General features: G+C 34.5%; 2 protein-coding genes across 22 annotated transcripts; both read right to left on the bottom strand.

Annotated features, from left to right (window-relative positions):
* Positions 1–517: 517 nt before the first annotated feature.
* Positions 518–19,232, bottom strand: LOC114280757 (uncharacterized). 21 transcript variants are annotated; one of them, XM_082901549.1, is made up of 12 exons: positions 16,394–19,232; positions 16,191–16,289; positions 15,479–15,620; positions 14,013–14,408; positions 13,005–13,247; positions 8,768–8,896; positions 6,136–6,243; positions 5,808–5,853; positions 1,525–1,583; positions 1,030–1,419; positions 723–939; positions 518–610 (listed from the first exon to the last, which is right to left on the bottom strand). In XM_082901549.1, the coding sequence occupies exon 1, from the start codon at positions 19,152–19,154 to the stop codon at positions 16,515–16,517; it is 2,640 nt and encodes an 879-aa protein (XP_082757675.1). In that variant the 5' UTR covers positions 19,155–19,232; the 3' UTR covers positions 518–610; positions 723–939; positions 1,030–1,419; positions 1,525–1,583; positions 5,808–5,853; positions 6,136–6,243; positions 8,768–8,896; positions 13,005–13,247; positions 14,013–14,408; positions 15,479–15,620; positions 16,191–16,289; positions 16,394–16,514. The 21 variants fall into 21 exon arrangements, with proteins under 21 accessions (XP_082757675.1, XP_082757679.1, XP_082757674.1 ...); XM_082901553.1 differs by having other exon boundaries at positions 6,136–6,246; positions 13,005–13,211; XM_082901548.1 differs by lacking the exon at positions 14,013–14,408 and having other exon boundaries at positions 13,005–13,211.
* Positions 1,751–5,242, bottom strand: LOC145805981 (uncharacterized). Its single transcript, XM_082901565.1, has 4 exons — positions 3,735–5,242; positions 3,003–3,628; positions 2,622–2,905; positions 1,751–2,540 (listed from the first exon to the last, which is right to left on the bottom strand). The coding sequence occupies exons 1-3, from the start codon at positions 3,963–3,965 to the stop codon at positions 2,779–2,781; spliced, it is 984 nt and encodes a 327-aa protein (XP_082757691.1). The 5' UTR covers positions 3,966–5,242; the 3' UTR covers positions 1,751–2,540; positions 2,622–2,778.
* Positions 19,233–21,040: the final 1,808 nt, after the last annotated feature.

Here is a 21,040-nt window from a genome sequence, read left to right as displayed (position 1 = left end):
GAAGACAAGCAATTATAAAACAAATTGAAAAAATGAAGTAATATCACAAGCACAACTTAATAGGTTTTGTTTAAGACAAACTAGACCTCTACATATCAAACAAAAAAAAAAAAAAGAGAAACAAATTGGCAATTTGCTCAACATCCATACCAAAACAAAACAGCACAGCAATAACAACCCAAACAAAACAGCACAACAGAAGCAATCTTCAATTGTAAAGCAATTGTAAAGTAGCAACCAGTAATCTTTCAATTGAATTGAATGAAATCGCAAGCTTTAATAACATATTAAGCTAATTCATACCACTGCTTCCTGAAGCACTTCATTGATAGGTTTCCCCTTCTGTCTTGTATGTCCTTTGATCTAAACATCCACTCTAGATATGGAATCTGGGTCTTGGCTTTAATTTTTCTGGAAAAGAAATAAAAAATTAAAAAAATTAAAACATAGTACAAAATTAGAAGCAACAAAATCAAAATGCTTTCGAAATAAATGTCGTCTATATTGCCAAACTTACAATGTCTTCCTCTAGCCATGCATAGCCTTTTCTACTCATCGTGTGTAACACCTTCGGCTTTGCTCTCATCTCTTTGATTTTTTCACTCTTTTCCTGAGTGTAAACATTTGAAATGCCCACATTTTTTAAGAATTTATAATCTTTATCTTAATTGTTATGAAAAGAAATGAGCTTCTACATAAAACTGTTATGAAAAAACACTTACAATGAAGCTTTTTGAAAATCGATTTTTCACAAATGCATTCCATTCATCCACCAATCTTATCAGGTTTGGTGAAGGCAATATTACATGCTAAATGACCTTTACCTGCTGTAACGAGAGTTCTTACTTTTCATAATAGTTCAGACTTGTAATTGCGCCACAATTTTGCGAACTTTTGCATCGCATGTGTCTTGTGGATATCATGTATTTTGTATCTAAGCTGTATTTTCATATAACTAAACATTTAGTATTACAAAAGAGGGGAAAATAATGAATTGTCGTATGAAAATTAACTGCATAAACATACTACCTTCACACAAGCCCATAACTTATCCTTAATCTCATCTGGAACTTCAGACCAATAATCTATATTAATTGGCACCATCTCCCGAGCTAAGATCTCTTCTAAGGTTGATAAGTGCACTGATTCTTGTCCTATCGATTGGTTCCTTTCATTGAAGTCGATCTCATCATGCTTTTGTTTGCCTTTGTCATGCATCTTTAACTTTGACGGCCCCCTAGTTTTCTTCTTTGGTTGTTGACTAGAGTCAGCTACTCCATCTGCATTTGGTGATTCAATTTGTCGAGTATTGGAACCTACATCTGAAATTCTAATGGGTCCATCACTTCTATTGTCCATTGTGGCAGCAACTATAGCTTCTTGCTCTTTCCTATGTCTTTTTGCTGCCTTTTTAGAACTCTTTATGACACATGAAAAAAATAAAAGCAAGGCAGCCAATAATTGGTTAAAAATGTGTACCCAAAATAAATAAATTAGAAAAAAAAATATTTGTTTGAAAGTTACCTCTGCACACATTATTGGTTGGCAACTTCAATTACTAAATCCTTAGAAAAGAGTTCCACCTGCAAAAATGAAAGAACAAGCCAAGTCAAGTAATATTTTTTATATGAGATACAAATATATGAAAGTATTTTGTAAAAGGGGAAGAAAAAAAAAACTACTAATTAATTTTATACATACCACAAATATCACATAGTGAAAAAGTGATTCTTAAACATCAATCACAATAGAACACAAGTACTTATAATATTATTTTACTTCATTACTAGGTCAACAAAACATAAAGAGTAACTCATTCATCACGCAACACTTCCACACCCTCACAATCACTCCTTACATAGCACTCATCTTCATCACTATTGGCCATTTTAAGCCTAGCTATATCGACATGTTCACATGGCATGTAAGCATCGTCATCATACATTTCAAAATCATGAAAACCTCTTCGGGGTGCTTTAAGTACAACTTCTCAATTGGATGTATCATTATCTCTTAAATAAAACAATTGTTTTGCTTGTGACGCTGGAATAAACGGATCTCTCTCAAATTGATGTATGCTATGTTGTAAGTTAACCAAAGTAAATCCATCTTCAACTTTGACACCATTTCCAGTAGCTACCCAATCACATTTAAATAAAGGGACTTGGAATTTATAATAGTCCAACAAAATAATCTCTTTAATAACCCCATAAAAAGAGATTTTTCTCACAACTTGTGTGGTATCTCTCTTACTAGCTCAACAAAGAGTTTCTGCTTCGATGGAAACACCACTATTTTGTGTAGCCCTCTCAACATTGGTTATATGAAAGCGATGGCCATTAATGACATAACCCAAGTATGACATTGCATCATTTCTTGGGCCAGCTGCAAGCCATTTCAATGTATTCGACACCTCACTACCACAAGAATTGATCTTCTCCTTCAACCACTGACAAAAAGTATCCATTTGTCTAGAATGTAGTAATGCAGCATCCTTCAATAAGCGCCTATCAGAACGCTTAAGCTCCTCCGCATGCATCCTAATAAGAAAGCAAAATGGTAAGAACCCACCATTCTTTGAATAGTTAACTACAAAGGAGTATTTAACTCATCATACTTACTCTAGATAAGGTTGGACTTCTGCACTGTTTATTAGCACACATCGATGAGCAATTTGCAACACATCATCTGGTATCGCTATTGATTTTCCCAAAGTAATTGGGCGTCCTTCTAGTATTGTGTCACTTTCAAACTCTATATTGCGATTATGTCGAACACCTATTTCAGTTGCTTTCTTAATATACCCACTACAAAATTGCTGGACTCTTCAACTAGATAGCATTTTGCTATGCATCCCTCAGGTCTTGCTCGATTTTTAACATAACCTTTGAGTGTCTTCATGTATCTAAACAACAATAAAATTCAGCTTAACAACTTTTTTAGAAGTTTATTTATGTTAGCGAAAAAACAATACTTATATTTAAAATATGATATAAACTCACCTTTCAAATGGGTACATCCAACAAAACTGCACTGGCCCACATAAGCAAGCTTCTCGCCCTATATGAATTGTTAAGTGTACCATAATATCAAAAAATGATGGAGGGAAGAATCTTTCTATGCATAATGTCTCGGCAACATCATTTTCAAGTTGTTCTATCTTATTCCTATCAATCACCCTTTGACATATCTGATTGAAAAAAGAGCACATTCGGAATATGGCATTCCTTAGTCCTTTTGGCAAAAGCTCTCTCAATGCGACTGAAAACAATTGTTGAAACAGGACGTGATAATCATGTGACTTGAGTCCAACTAACTTGCATTCTTGTAATGAAACACAATTAGCAATATTTGAGCTATAACCATCAGGCAACTTCAAATCTTGTAGACTAGAACAAAAAATCTTCTTCTCATCTTTTGAAAGTGTATGTGATGCTGGTGGCAAGTAAAAATGGGATCCTTTATCCTCTGCATGCAATTCACTTCTAATTCTCATTTCTGCCAAATCTTTACGAGCCTTAAGACCATCCTTTGATTTCCCCTTAACATCTAAAAGTGTGCATAAAAAACTTTCACAAACATTTTTCTCAATGTGCATCACATCCAAGTTATGACGTAAAAGCAATGCCTGCAACATCAACAAAAGATTTATTATTTAAAAAACTAGAAGAAAAAGTTTAACTAAGACTAACGATAGACAAAAGAATATGAAATCCTACTTTCCAAGGACTTACATTCCAATATGGTAGATTGAAAAATATGGACTTCTTCTTCCATGGTTGGACGCAATCTGACTCTTTTTTATCGTCCTTCTTTTTGGTCTGGGCCCTTTTTTTTTCCCTTTCCTTTGTAGTTTTTCCCCAATTAGTTTCGATGTCCCTTACTGCATGTAACACATCAGATCCACTCAATGGTTTTGGCTTTCCCCCAAGTTCTTGCTTTCCATCAAACCAACTTCTTTTCATTCGAAATGGATGATTCGAAGATAGAAATCACCTGTGGCCCATGTGCACTGTCTTCTTACTGTGATTCAACCACTGGGAGCATGTGTTAATGCTACATATAGGACATGCAACTTTCCCTTTTGTGGCACATCCAGCTAAGCTCCCATAAGCTGAAAAATCATTTATTGTCCACATCAATATAGCCTTCAAATTAAACATAGACTTGCTGGCTGCGTCATAGATCTCCACACCATTATTCCATAATTCTTGTAGGTCTTCTATAAGTGGCTGCAGATACACATCTATATCATTCCCTGGTTGCTTTGGTCCCGGTATAAGTAATGTCAACATTATATTTTCCCTTGCCATGCATAACCATGGAGGAAGATTATAAGTCACTAACATCTCTGGCCAACAACTGTACGTTGAGCTAAGATTTGCAAAGGGATTGAATCCATCTTTGCAAGACCAAGTTGAAGGTTTCGTGGATCCGATGCAAAAGAGGGCCACTTGTGATCAATTGCATCCCATGCCAACGAATCAACTGGATGTCGCATCTTTCCATCTTGACTTTTGTGAGTGGAATGCCAAGTTAATTGTTCTGCTTTTTCTTGTGACCTGGACATTCTTCCAAATCTTGGAATTATGGGAAAATAACGCAACACCTTCGCTGGAACCCCCTTTTTAATATTTTTAGTTCGCTTATCTACTTTCCACCGTGAACAATTGCATTTCAGGCATGCCTCCATATGCTGTAAATCTTTTCTAAATAAACAACAATCATTGACACAAGCATGTATTTTGTCATACCTAAGATCAAATGCTTTAAGCAACTTCTTTGCTGAATATATAGATTGCACAAGTGTGTTACCTTCTGGTAGCATGTCAGACACTAATCTCAAATTTTCATCAAAACTCTTATCAGATGCCTCATACACAGCTTTATGCTTGTATAAAGCGACAATTGCTGAGAACTTAGTGTACTTTGTACAACCTGGATATAAAGGAGTTTCAGCATCTTCTAATGCTTGTGTGAACTCCCTCTCTCTACTTTCATTTCTAGGTTGCGGAAAATCATCGTGTGCATAAACATCTCTAAACAACCTATGTCTCCGGAATTTCGACATTGTCCTGAACTTCTACAAGTTCACTTAGTCGTTCCCCATGAAGAATCCATGACGTATATTTAGGATCCATCCCTACCATGACCAAATGCTCAAAAACAGTATAACAATGTTGTTGTGACAGGTTTCGACAACTTCCACAAGGGCATATGATCATATCGGTATTCCCTGAATTTGCCTTAGGCCTCGTTTGAGAACAGGCTAATTTAATAACTTTTTGGCTATTTGGCTAAAATATGAACTAAAAAAAACTAGTATGTTTGGAATGACTTTTTGACTTTTTACGAAAAGATGTGCAAAAAATAGAGAGAAAAGAGAATCTTCGACTTTTTGGTATAGGTTGTTGGCTTTTTGGCTAATTTAGGCTTGGTTTGGGGTACACTAAATAATACAAAAAGTCAAAAAGTCACTATCCTATTTAAGTCACATCATCTTATTTAAATCACATCATCTCTCTAACACATCACATCAAACCCAACCCAAACCCAACCTATATAAGCCAATAAGTCAAAAAGTAAACTTTTTTAGAATATCTCAAACCAACCCTTAGTAACTTTTTGACTTTTTGACTAAAAATGAGGGTTTCCAAACGAGGCCTTAGCCATGTTGACAAATTTTCTCGCTCCATCCACATACTCATTTGATACTCTGAAAACTTAAAATTATTATTAATTCCATTCAAACAAAATGAGTAACTTAACATTTGAAAGCATATTTATGGTTGTGTTTAGAAATATACCTTGGAAAATATACCCATGTTTTGTCCATCTTCAACTTTCCACTTGCTAACAAATTGCATTCACAAAAACTAATAAAATTAGTTACATGCATCAATGCTCAAAATGATTAACAAATACACTAAGATGGTATTTTAGAGTTTCAAATAATCTAGAATCTAGAATTGTAATCAAATACCATTAAATTCTGGACATATCAAGTACATAACAAACAATTGAATATCAAATTTGGTGTTTGATAGGCAACTTAGTAACATTCTAGATGACAACTAAATGATTATTTTGTGAAAAAGTTTAACAAACTTTAGGCAAATAAAAAAAAAAGTATACCTTGTAAACTCGAAATTGCTTGATTCATTCCTTCTCCTATATCGAAATAATTATTTTAGCTCTTTCACAATGAGGCTTTGACAGCTAGTCAGCAGCACTTTGAAAAAACTGCTACACAGGGCCAGAGCAAATTATTTCCAGCACAACATCCATATAACAATTACTACAACAAGATGGTACACAGAGCAGAGTAGTGCAGCAGCAGTTTAGAAGATGAAATTTCCCATTTTCATTAAGTAAAAACCAATTGAAAAGTAAAAGTGGATAAATTTAATCAATGTAAGGAATTCAACCTTTTCCGTTTAATAGCCAAGCCTAAAATTCAACTAGAACAGTAATACCCAAAATAATCATTAGACAATCTAATTTCTATTTCTTAAAAAAAAATAAAAAATAAAAATAATAAGAACCTGATCCTATGAACAAAACCAAACAAAATGATTGAGACTTTAGGTCAAATTACACATTATTAAAGGCATTTTGAGCATCAAAGTAGTGTTTGATCCACTAAAATAAAATGAGAAAATATTCATTCTACAGTTTGATTGATTAAAAATAATAATAAAAATAAAGTGTAGCTAAATTATTATTCACCAAAAATAATCATTCCATCTCATTCCATTGAACTAAATATAAACCTTTAATTTGTGGCTAGACCATTTATCTTCTAGGAATTTTTTTTTATTTAGGCAATGAGCTAAAGTGGCATAAAACTTGAGCAGCTTCTACTTAAAAGCTATCATTCTGCACAAATGAAACCTTCAAAAAAAAAAAAAAAGAACAATACAAAACAAAATAAAAGAAACAAAAAACAGTGTGAAGATTGAGCTTTATGTTTTATGTTTCTCTGCTTGTTTAGGTCAATCAAACTTATTCACATGCATATGCTAACAATTGCTACCAGTCTACATGAAATAAATTATTAAAATTATAAACCAAATCAAAATAAAGCCTTGTATACCAGTCTAGACATGTTCATGGAGTGATTAAGAATGTTTTTTAAAAAAAATAAACAAACAAAATTAGAGATATTACTAAAGGCAATAACAATTATTTTCCGAAGTCGTGTGCTTTTGCATAAAAAATGTGAATTTGGTATAAACACAAACAGTGATAATGCCCACAATACACATCAGCAATGCTTATCTCGTAACTTTGTCCTCTCCACCTAGTTTCCACATCAGTTTGCACAAAGTACAAAACAAACATCAAATAATCGTAATAGCCCAAAATTTCTGTGAAACCTCAAGCTAAACATTGAAATATGATCTTATTTTATAGGACCTTCAAAAAAATGCAAATAAGACAAGTGATATTTTATTGGACCTTCAAAAAAATGCAGATGAGTCAAGTGACGCAATGGTTGAGCAATCTCTGCAAATACTACATGAACTTCAATGCCTAACACCAAATACCATAAAGTTGGTCCTTTTCACAATAAATGCTAGTTTAGTGCACTACAAAACTTCACAACAGCATAAACAAAAATGACATCACCAAGAAATTGCCAAGAAGGAAGTGAAGAACATTTCAATAATTATTTATTTATTATCATGATGGGTCCTAAACGACATAATTAACTGTTTTTAGGGATGCAGACAACAAAAAAAATGGTGTTTAAACATAGGTAAAGAATTGTAGTATCTCATGACTCAAGTAGAAGAGCATTGTCCACTTAGGAAGTTCTTGGTTATCAATTATTCATTAGGGAGTCTAATCACCACTCTTAACCACTAAAAGAGAATCTACCTCTTCTATCAACAAATGTTTAAGCGAGAAGCCAGAAACAATCTCGGCATAAGGAAAATATTGATATTGACACCAATAATGCAAGAAAGACGAATTCATGATTAATGAAGGCAAAGGGTTGTGACAAGCATTGGATTGCTGACAATCTACACAACTCAACTACTTTTGCAAGTCTTTTGAAGCACAGAGTTACTAAAGGCTGTGTCTAAGACAAAGTGTGTCCCAAAGGGTTGCCTTTTCTCTTAGATGAGAGCAAGCCCACCTCAAAGAAAATGAGGAAAGGGGGAAAGGGTAGACAGAGCCAAGAAGGCGTTAATAGCACTACTACAAATTAAGTAAATAAATGAAGAAAGAAGTTGCTCAGGCCATGATGGTCTAAGTTTATTTCTGTAAACAACTGATTGATGTAATAAGCATTTTGAGTAAAGTTTCCCAGCAAGTAATCCTTCACTAAGGAGATGATGTGAAGAACCCATTAGTGTAAATAGTTTGAAGTTCTTCCAGGCAATGCCATATTGGAAATTAAGCATCACTATACCAAAATGTTGCTAAAGTACCTGTACTTCCATTGGAGTTGAGTATTTCTATGGAACACAACACACATGACTCAAGTTAAATTTTCATTCAAGGAATTGAACATTTGTCAGATCCTAGCGAAATTATAGTTGATGTATGAATACATTATATCTTCATATAGTCCACGCTCTTGTGAAAATGTATGAATATGAATTATGGCAATAGGTGTCCACGAAACCAGGAGTTATTTAGATAGAAATAATCAGAACTCATACAAGAAAACGACTATTTTGAAAGGGAGCATTTGTTCACATTATATATAACTCAGCGTGCAATGGCAGTCACAAAACAGCTTATTCACATTTACCTTCTGTACACGACCAGATATTGCAACGAGACGACTCTTTATTTGTCTAACACGCTCAAGGTTAAGTGTGCTGATTTTAGAAGTCAACTCATCCAATGCTGGATATGCTTCTTGCTCCAGTGTTTGAGTCTGAAGTAGATACAAGTAAATCCATTTTGCAGTTAAAGTTCAAGAATTACATAGAAGTGGAGCTAACCAAATGCAGAAATAAAATACTTCTTTTTTTGGTAAGTACAGAAATAAGATACTAGTAAAAAAGAAGAAAGTTTAGCTTCAGAGAGAATACAAACAATTAAGCACTAATCCAGTAACACGAAGCACAGCACTTCAAAAAAATAATATGTTATTAAAGGATCCCATTCTTCAGCAATTTTTTCAGCAAAGAACATATGAATCTTATCATGAATGGATGAAACATTGTATGTATAGTTAACAAAACACGCCATGTTTTCCTGCAAAACTGCCTCTAACAACAGCATTGCTACTCTTCAACTGAGTCCAGAGAGTATCATGATAAGAAACTGCATAGCGATTGATCATATATATATATATAGATGGATAGAGAGAAAGAGAGAGTATCATGACAAGAAATTGCGTGTTGATTGATCATAAATAGATATGTAGATGGATAGTTCCAAGAGTCAACATGCAATAGATGGATAGGGGGAGAGAGAGAGTTCTAAGAGTCAACATGCAGTTCAAGGTCTAATAGAAATAGCAACTCAAAAATGTTACAGCAACTCAAATGAATTCCTATATTCTGGCCATTTCATAGAGGTGGCAATGAACATGACACTAAAAATCCTGTCCACTAAAAACAAGCTCTCCATAAGATAACAAAGCCATCATTGTGAGAGAAGGTAAAGAGAGAATCAATTCATGTCAAACACCAATTTCTTTTCTGCAAAAAATTAAAAACCTTCCGGGAATAACAGTCAACCTCTGAACCCCATACAAGAAAGTCACTTTTTTCCAAAATCTAATAGAGCCAATCTTTTACCACAACATTAATTTTTCGTACAACGGTAAGTAAACCTTATTATTATTATCAAAGAACCTATGTTGGCATACTCACACATTAGGGGAAACCAAACCAGGTTTGCCACTACTTCCAATTTCAAACACTATTAATAACTTCACATAGGACCTAGCAGAAAATGATATCAAAAAGCAAGTCCATCAGGCAGCAACTAATTCCCCCCAATTCGTAGAAAACAAGAGACTACTTGCGCATAAGGTGCAGAATCACATTGCCACAGCAAATTATATATATATATATATAAAACAGAATTCGCAATAAGGTTCACCTTCAGAATAATCAAGTGATTCACAGCGATGTAAAGTTATGATATGTTTAATCAAACCAGAAATATTTACTTATAAAAAACATGTATTTGATAGAACCAGAAGCCTATGAGCAGGCAGCTAAATGCTAGCCACTAGACACTTAAAGAACCTAAAATAAGAAGAAAACTTTATTGATGGAAAAGATTACAACAAAAACAAGAGAGGGTGCACAAGCATAAGAGCGAACAAATGGATCCCAACTAAGTTGGCACCCAAACGCACGCCCAATCATATGCTAGCATCCCAGGAAGTTGATGAGAAACCAACCTCCACAACACCACACAACAAACAGATTACAACACCAAAGTAACAAAGCAAATGACCCAACTGAACTGCCCCAGTAACAGTAACAGCAACAGATTAACAGATCCAGAGCAATAGAGTCAGATCAAAACAGCAAGCTGAAGAAAAATACAGCAACAGCCAGAACGAACCAGTAGCAGAGCTCACACAAATTAGCAGCACCACACATGAATGAAGTAACAGCAACAGCAACAGCAACAGCAACAGATTAATAGATCCAGAGCAACAAAGTCAGAGCAGAACAGCAAGCTTAAGAAAATAAAGCAACAGCAGCAGAGCTGAAACAAATTAGCAGCACCACAAATTAGCAGAGCTCACCCGTAAAGATGTTGACTCACCCATTTAATATTTGAGACAATCTCCTGAATGGAGTAGACACAACCCAACTCATAAGACTTCACCCACATGGCCACTCTAACTTTTATTACCTCACACAAATCATCTAAATCAGGCTGAGTATTATTAAAAATGCAATCATTTCCATATAACCACAGAGACCACACCACAAAGATGAAAATAACTCTCCAAACTTGCTTTGTCTTTTTCCTGAAGGGGCCTTCTAAAATTAAAGCACCAATTATTGAATCTGTCCCGACTAGAAATCTGCGATTTCAGAGTGATCTCTTTGTCTAAAGTCAGCTGGTACAATCTAGGGAATTGAGACTTAAGACTTAAGGATCCACTCCAAGTGTCTTCCCAAAATTTCACCCTGTTCCCATCACCAATCCTAAGCTCCACATTTTCCACAAAGAAATTATACAACCTAGTATTTTTCCCTATATACAGTGCAACTCCCTTTGATTTTGTGGGATTTATATGATTTTAATTTCTAATCAAGCAACAGAAATGTTTTCTATTATGTTGTCAAGTAGCAAGAAAATCTTGAGGAACATCTTCCTTGTCTGTGCCAATTAGAAGATCACAAACACAATCTGTGAGAATTAGGCCACCCTATGAAGTGAAAGAAGCTGCAAATTGAGTCTAGATTTTGAATTGCTGTCACATTTATGTCATTTACATTGAAACATCAATGAAAATCTTTGGATGTTCTTATGGATTTTATCTAACTTAGACCATCCAAAACCATTGTCAAGACAAGATGTCTAACTTAGACCATCCAAAACCTGCATGTAACATCAGTGATCTGACTTGTTGACAACAAAAACAAGAAGGGTGCCCTGCATGTAACATCAGTAAGCTGACTTGTTGACAACAAAAACAAGAATTGCTTTCATTGGTGCATTTTTCATTTTTTTTTTTTTTTTTGGGAGGGTGGGGATAAATTATTGGAGTTCAATAAAAGATGGGATGCCTTACCTTTTAATCAGGGCAATGTTTAAAATCATGATTTGTATTAGTCCAAGTTGATTGAGTTAAAAATCTTTGTAGTATGTTCCATCTAAGTAATACTAGTGATTGCATTTGGGCATTATATGATGTGACATGATACTAATCACATTGTGTAATGATCCATTTGATAGGTCACCACCGGGTTCGCTTTGTTAAGAAATCTGATACTATAAAATCATCTTTTGCAGGTTGCACAGAGCTTTATAAGTAGAATTGTATTGGGCAAAAAGTACTATAATGAATCCATATATGAGAAATCTATTGTGATTCTTGAAGAAGTTCAAGAGATGCTAGATTAGTTGTTCTTGCTTAATAGTGTGTTGAATATTGGAGTTTGGATACAGTGGACTGACATCTTGGACTGGCAGTTGCGGGGATATGTGAAGCGAATGAAAGCTTTGAGCAAGAAATTTGATAAGTTTCATGAGAATGTGTTTGTGCCCTAATCTGGCATATGTGTTATTGCAGCCTACTGACAATTCCAATATTGAGATTATGCTAAATTATATAGGTATGATTGATTCATGCCATTTTCTCTTAATTGTTGAATGAATTTTTTCAATTTTCAGTGATACATTTGGATACTATTTAATATGATGCTTTATGTGAGAAAATTGTGTTTTGTGATTGGAATTTGTGCACTTAAATTTTATTTTAAATAATGACTAATGAGATCTGTTTGGGTTAAACAGTGCTGATCCAAACTGTAAGTCCAGAGTCAAGCATCCTGCCCTGTAAACACTCTAGAACAGTTCATACATTCATAGCATCTACATTACGCAACAAGTCCTTTGCTGCAAATTATTAAAAGAATAAATAAATAATGGTGCAGCAATGACATTATGACAAGAAAACCTTTGCTAGAACCAATAAGCTAGCCACTTAAGATATAAAGCTAGATGCAACGTACACTGCTCACATAGGTATAAAATATTCATTCAAATGCTCAAAGCTCTTACAACATTAATCTAGTTCTTACAACTCAAACGCCCAATATAAAAACAAATAGCAGATGCATTCATCCACCCATCAGTTCAAGCACAGAAAGGGACAGATTCCACAGTGCATAAAAACAAACAGAAAAAGAGAGGAGAGAAGGGAGGAGAGGGATATAAATATATATATATATATATATATATACCGAGAGAGAGAGAGAGAGAGAGAGAGAGTCAGAGAGAGAGAGAGTCAGACGAAACAAGGGTTTCAGGAAGAAGGAAGAGAAAAGAGAGTGCCTTACCAGTCGAAGTCGAAGCAGTCGAAGCATATTACAAATTGAAGCCAAGTCCAAGTCGAAGCAATCGAAGCAGACTGCGTCAATGGACCTTTCTTCTCGTAGTAAGTCGAAGCAGACTACGTCAATGGATCTCCACCGATTCAATCGATTGAAGAAATGTTTGAAGAAACCTTTCCCCTTCACCTATGTCTCCCTCTCTTCTTAGAAACTCTGTATTTTTTTTGTTTTTTTTTGACTTGTATCAGTCTGTTTGATAATAAAAAAATAAATTAAATATTTTTTTTTTTGATAAGTGGCGCCAAAAAAATTGGGTTTTGGCGCCTGAAGTATTTTGGGATACCATTCACGACCTACATAGTAAGTCGTAAAAAGTGGCTTATTTTTAATGACTGGCAGATGTGTGTCGTATATACTAATGTATTAACGGCATGCTATATGTATGTCGTAAAAAGTTTTATTAATTACGGCGCGCAATACAAGCCGTAAAAAAATTATCATTTTTACCATTAACGGCCTGCGCAATAGACATATCGTGGTTAGTCTATTATTTACGACATGCAAAAAAAACAAGTCGTAAAAGTGAGAAATTACGGCTTGCATTTATTGTGTGTCGTTGATGTGGTGCCGTGAAAAATCAATTTTGTTGTAGTGTTAGGTTCATAATAGGGTTGTTGTATGACATGTTCCTGCACATTCTGAGGCCTTGCTTGATTTATTAGCCTATTTCTTTGTTCATGGTAACCAGGCCCATCAAATGTAGGAATACCATATGTAGGAGTACCATACATTTGTGGCCTTAGTTGCCCCCCCAGGTCTTACTTCCATATTATTTATATTTAAGTTATGATTAAACACTGAGTTTGTGGGGTACTCTCTCTCAAACACAGGATTTATGGTCATACCCTCCTCATATCTTTCTTGGAGTGTGGGAGGTCTATAAAATGACACAGGTTCATTTACATTTTCATGTTGTTAAGAGGTCATAAGTGGTATAAATTGTGCTTTACTTACCTGAATTTCATCTCCAATCCTTCTTGATTGGCTTGGTTTGATGTTGGCTTTCTCAAACAAAGCCAGCAAGTCATCTATCATCACTTGGTTCTCATACGCAGACATGGAACCAATTGTTTGCTAAGTATGCAACAAAAAAGCCCTACTTGGATCAAGGAGAGCAACTAGACTGGCCATTTCTGGCCATATTTTGGCCGTTTCCTTGGCCTATTTTCTGCCTGGCCACTGAATGGCCATCAGCTAGGTTTTCTCGCACTCCTTCAAGCCCTTCGTCCAGCTCTTCTCCATCTTCAACCCTTTTCTCAGGGTCTTCAAAGACTTCATGCTGTTTCTTCCTAGCCATCACTCCAAATTAGACAGGTCCCACCGGGCGTGCCAAAATATGTTAGCAAAAATCTGGTTAGAGCCAAATCGACAGACGAGATTCAACAGGGAAACCAAACTTTCACAAACAACAGCAAATGAAGTAATTGCGGTTTGAATGTCCTATGCCTTGACAGATTCAAAGACCTCTGTGGAGGTTGTAATGCGAAGAAACAAATGTGAATAAAATGAAGATCGATAGAAGAACAAGTAAACTTGCCACTTAATTACAAGAATTAAATTACAAGCTCAATGTACATGGCAATCGACAGAGGGAAACTTGGCCACAGAGGCTAAATTCTACACAGACTATTCCTAAATACAGAAACTATTGCTAACTAAGTTAAATTACTCATAATTCCATAAGAGTTGCGTGTTTGATTGTCCTTCTTTCCTTTGAAATTCCAGCCGTGGCTTTGTTGCTTCTCTGCTACCACGTGTCCCATCATGGAGCAAATTTCCCCCACTTCTTGCATAACTACCCACGATCTTCACAACTGTTGGTAACTACTCCTTTGCTGCAGCACTCTTTTTCTCTGCAAAAAAACCACGTATCCTGCATCATCTGCGTGCCTTATTTCATGACTTGACACTTGAGCCACGTTAGGCCCCATCTCATTGTGTTATCAAAGGAATCGACAGAAGAAACTGAATCTGCTACATCTGTTCCTTTAATTTCGCCACTTAGCTCTACATTTTAGGGTCCATCTCCCACCGGAAACTTATGGTTTTCACCTCTATCATCCCTTGGATCAACTCTCTGTATTTATTGTAGCTATTCGACAGAGATGATAAATTTTAGTGCCAACAATTTCCCATATCCCATCTTCTGGGAGGCAACCTTTTTAGGAAAATAGATAACTAACACCCACTTAGGCATAAAATACATACATCTACAAGCGTTTGCAATTGTACATCAGAATTTTTAGAATGTTTAACAAATGGAGATTGAATTTGAAAACTATTTAGCAGTTACTCGATGTGCAGTTTTAACAGTCCCATAGTATTTTGGAAAACAAGAAACTGTGACAAAGCTCTTGAATTGTGTGCTGTATATAATAGAATACATATATAAATAATCTGGTTATTTGCCCTTGTTTTACCTGGAGGAGAGTGTCCGATAAATGGCAGCATGATAACTCAGAAGGGCAGTTCAAGGTGAGGAGAACCCTAAACCAAAAACATCAGATGTAATCCATTTCCTTGAATTTTGCAAAACAGAGCAAGTCCTGGAAACCCTTGGGCCTGACATTAATTAACCAATATAAGATTCCAAACAGAGCATCGCTGAAGAGAAAATATCAACACCAAAAAATATATCATGTTAGGCAAAAAGAAACAAGGTGCCAATTTTGTAACTACAGGTATAGACCATTCACCACCTAAATTTCAGGCACACATGAATGCAATATCAAAGAAAAGTGAATAAGTCTAGGCAGGGAAGAAAACAGTAACCCAATCAATGGGATTTAAGGTCCTGATTGGCACAAAAGAATTGAAACTGGAATTGGGATTCGTCTTTAAAAATTAGGAACTGTAGATCAAATTCACGCTTTCCAAGGCTTTGGAAAGGTCCTATCCCAATCGTAGTCATGATTCTATCTCGAGGGGAACATGGTTCTAACTTGTTGCCAGCTCTAAACCATGGAATCACAGTTCCAGAGCGGAAATGTCACCCTAGTAGGCAATTCCAGCAACTATGCAATAAAGTAGCATTTCCTCCACCAAAATGAAGAAATCATAAATGGACACAATCATAACAACCACATTAACGAACTGTAGATGGAAAAAACGCAGTGGAGTTATGATTTATACCTTTAAAGGACTGAAACGATCCAGTTAAGGTTGGAAGTATATGTGCCAATCTTTGGTTTTTTGGTCTTGATTAGCCAAGGAGGGACAAAAGCACTCAACCTAGAAGAAAGAAGCAGAAAATAGCGGAGACACAAGTCATGTACAACCCACCAGTGTGCCAACAAATTCAAAAGTACTACATGATTGTGACAAAAGAATGTTACCTCCTCAGACAGAGCTGCAGACATGAAAATGACAAATATCACAACCGCAGATAATTTTCTCCTTTGAGAGACCAAATAAACTCTGGTAGTAGGTTGTAGATGATAACCATTTTACTGGTTATTAGACACTTGAGGCACCAACATGGAATTTATTCCCTCTAAATTTTCCACTTACAAGAATATCATAAGTTGTATCATCAGGTACAACACCTCTGTCAAGCATCTCATCATGCAATCTAAAAGCTTCTTGCAAATTCCCCTCCTTGAAGTACCCAGCAATCAACGTATTATAAATAAGAACATTAGGAGCCATACTCTTCTTATCCATCTCTTCCAATACCTTGTGTGCATTCTCAAGCTGCCCTTTATTACAAAGACCATGTACCAGGACAGTATATGTGACCTCATCTGGCACAATGCCATTGGAAAGCATATCGGTGTATAATTCTGATGCAAAAAGTATTTTCCCCTGTTTTAGCAAACCATCAATTAATGTGGTGTATGTTGCCAAATTACATGGGATTCCCTCATTGATCATTTTCTTATGCAAGGAAAGTGCTTCTTCCATGTTATTTAGATTTCTGAAGCCACTGATCATACTACTATAGACAACTGCATTAGGAGATAAACCAACTTCAAGGAGTTCGTTGAAGAGTTCACATGCGTTTTCCATGTCTCTTCTTTTGCAAAATCCATCAATGAGGACACCGTATGCAGTGACATCCAATTGAAGACCCTTCATTGTCATCTCATCCCGCATTTTCAAAGCGAGATCAATATTATTGCTTTTGCAAAACCCATGAATCAAACTGGTGTAAGTGACAACATTGGGGGTAACCCCACATTCACACATCTCTCTATAAACAGCCAATGCAGAGGTGATGTCACTCTCCTTGATAAAACCATCTATAATGCTGTTGTAAGACATACAATTTGGGACAAAACCCTTCTCTACAAATTTATTCAGCATATCCATTGCATCAAATGTGCGGCCAACTTTGCACAAACCATTGATAAATGTATTAAATGTAAAGTCAGTAGGGGAAATTCCCAAGTCCACCATCTGATCAAACATGCCAAGGGCTTGTTCAGTCTCACCTTTTCTAAAATATCCATCAATCAAAATACTATATGTTAGTACATTAGCTTTCAAACCTGTTCCCAGCATCTCTGAAAATAGGCGTGATGCCAAGTCCATATTCCCTTTTCTGCAGTGACCAAGTATCAGGTTGTTGTATGAAACTACACTTGGTTCCACTCCCTCATTCACCATCTTTTTCCATACACTGCAGGCTTCATCCACCTTACCCTCTTTGCAAAGCCAGCATATCATGTTATTGTATGTAAATACATTGGCAATACCACACTCAACCGCCTCATCAAAATGCTTGAATGCCTCTTCCCACAGATGCACTCCCAAAAATCCCCGTATCAATGAATTCACAATATAGACACTTGGCTGGATACCTGCAAGTTTCATTTGAGTGCATAACTCAGATGCCCTTTCCATTTTTCCACCTCTAAAGCATCCTTCAATCAGAACCGAGTAAGTGACCATGTTTGGCTCAAGTCCATCACGAACAATCTTATCGAACAAATTCAAAGCACTATCCAAATCACCCGCCATATAATATCCCTTCATCAGGCTTGTAGCAACAATCAAATTCATTGGCTTTCCACTACTAACCATTTCGTCCTTTACCTTTAAAGCATCTACCATGTTCCCTTGCTTCACACAGGCTCCAATTATACATGCAAATGTGCCCACTGAAGGAACCCACCCCATTTTCGTCATCTCATTTAACAACTCACATGCCACATTTGAATTGGGTTTTCTGCAAACAGCCTGAATAGCAGTACTGTAATTCGCTGCATCAAGCTTAATGAAGCTAGCCTTAGCTTCCCAAAAGTACCGTTCAGCCTCATCAGCCTTTCCATCATTCAAACACGCACGCATCATTGTCTCTACAGTACAACAATCATAATTTACTCCTCTCGAGACTACATTATTGTACAAACCTCGCGCTTCTGCAATCATGTTTTTCCTAACCAGTGCAGTCAAAAAAACATTTATACACATAACCCATGGCTCTATATTGCTTTCAATCATTCTATCAAAACAATCAAATGAATCGTTGAATCTACCAGCTCTAACATAACTATTCAACAAATAATTAAAAATCCGTGAATCTGAATCAAATTCAAACCTTTTCGAGCAGTCAACCAAGTGATCAACAAGAATACAAGAAGAGGGACTTGAATCCCCCAAAACGTATCGATTAAGCATATTACGAGCGATTTGATGATGGTTGGGTGAACCCACCAAAATGCAGAGCAAAACACAAAAGGCGTCAACAATGCCACGGGCAAAACCGCGCTGTTTCTCAGCCCATTTGAAGTAATTAAAAGCTGAATCCGGGTCGTTCCTTTGGCTTAACAGAACTTTTATCACATGGGTTTGCTCAAGACTCTTCTTTTGTGAAATGGATTCGGTGAATTCGCACCTGGGTGGTTCCGTGGAAGCAGAAAATCCAGTTTCTGAACGGGATTTCTTGGGAAAAGAAGTGTTTGTGTTGGGATTGTCGAGAAATAAAAATGACAATGAGTAGATTTGAGAATCTGAGATGGGTTTGGAGGTTGGATTTGAAATCGAAGTAGGGGGTTGAGAGTGTGAGATCGAAGATGAGAAGAAAGATATATGGGTTGTGCGAGTACGAATCAACCATGGAGCAATAGATGAAGGAACGAACCAAGTTCTCATCTTTCTGGTTTCTGAAGAGAAACGCAGAGCAGACGCAATGTTCTTCTTTTAGGCCCCGTTTGTTTTTGGGTTGTAAATCTATACCATCTATATAACCAAATGTAGTTGTTAGGTCAAAAACTCAAAAACTTGAATCTTAAATTTTCATAATTTTGGAAAAATAAAATAAATAGGTGGCACATCTCTTTATCCCTCTTCTCACTATTCAAGTATTCTCACTTTCTCTCCCAATTGTGTTATCTAAAAACATATTTTAAAAAATCAAATAATATCTTTCATTGGAGTTGTGGATATACATATGTATGGATAAAGATTTGAATTTCAAAATTCCTCCATATAGATAAACATATAAAAATTGATAAATAATTTATGAAAATTAATTTCATGGTATACAGATAAAGATAAAAATTAAATACTTAATTTCATAACTTATAGATAATTTAAAATTTCTTCCCATAAATAAGCATATAAAACTTGATAAATAATTTATAAAAATTAATTTCATGGCCTACTGATAAAAATAAAGGTTAAAAAATTGATTTAAAAAAAAGCTACTCATGTTTTTTGCCCTTCATTTTGTACTTTAATTAATTTCATTATAAATAAACATATAAAAAAATCATAAATAATTTATGGAAATTTATTTCATGACATTTAGATAAAGATAAAAATTTTAAAAATTATTTGAAAAATAATAATTTCATGACTTATAGGTAAATAAACATATAAGAATTGATAAATAATTTATAAAAATTAATTTCATGGTGTACAGATAAAGATAAAGATTAACTAATTGATTTACAAAAAAAAAAATTAAAATAATAAAATTTAGATAAATATATGATTTGTTAATCCATATCTATCAAAAACATATCTATCTAAATCTTTATTTTGGTTTACTTATATTTTTTTTCTCCTTTTATCACATATTATCTTTTTTTATTTTGAATTTTTTATCTTGTGAAATACTTTTATCTATAACTTCTTATCTCCTCTTAACCTACTCCTCATAATTTTTATTATTTGTTATTATCTACCAAGTGATAAAGATATATATAAAAAAGGAATGGTTGGCTATGAATAAGAAGAGTATTAATAATTAAATAATAAAAGCTGTATGGGAGAAGGCAATACAAAAATCTCACAAAATTATTTTCCGTCCCTATATTTATCCAAGGTAATAATTTGATATTCTTTCTTTTAATTTTTAAAAATAGTTTACATTAGATCATTGCTATGTGTTTTTTCTTTTTCTTTCTTTTTATTTTTTTTATAAGATTGTCATTTGTTATAGTATTTTGTCAATCTCATCTCTAAATTTTCTCTTTGAAATTTCTATATTACAGATAAAGATAAAAATTAAACACTTAATTTCATAACTTATAGATAATTTAAAATTTCTTCCCATAAATAAGCATATAAAACTTGATAAATAATTTATAAAAATTAATTTCATGGCCTACTGATAAAAATAAAGGTTAAAAAATTGATTTAAAAAAAAGCTACTCATGTTTTTTGCCCTTCATTTTGTACTTTAATTAATTTCATTATAAATAAACATATAAAAAAATCATAAATAATTTATGGAAATTTATTTCATGACATTTAGATAAAGATAAAAATTTTAAAAATTATTTGAAAAATAATAATTTCATGACTTATAGGTAAATAAACATATAAGAATTGATAAATAATTTATAAAAATTAATTTCATGGTCTACAGATAAAGATAAAGATTAACTAATTGATTTACAAAAAAAAAATTAAAATAATAAAATTTAGATAAATATATGATTTGTTAATCCATATCTATCAAAAACATATCTATCTAAATCTTTATTTTGGTTTACTTATATTTTTTTTCTCCTTTTATCACATATTATCTT

The sequence above is a fragment of the Camellia sinensis genome, chromosome 13 (assembly GCF_055761805.1).
Source record: "Camellia sinensis isolate YWXY chromosome 13, ASM5576180v1, whole genome shotgun sequence".
Lineage (NCBI taxonomy): Eukaryota > Viridiplantae > Streptophyta > Magnoliopsida > Ericales > Theaceae > Camellia > Camellia sinensis.
The sequence above is the reverse complement of the archived record's forward strand: the minus strand, read 5'-3'. Positions and strand labels throughout refer to the sequence as shown.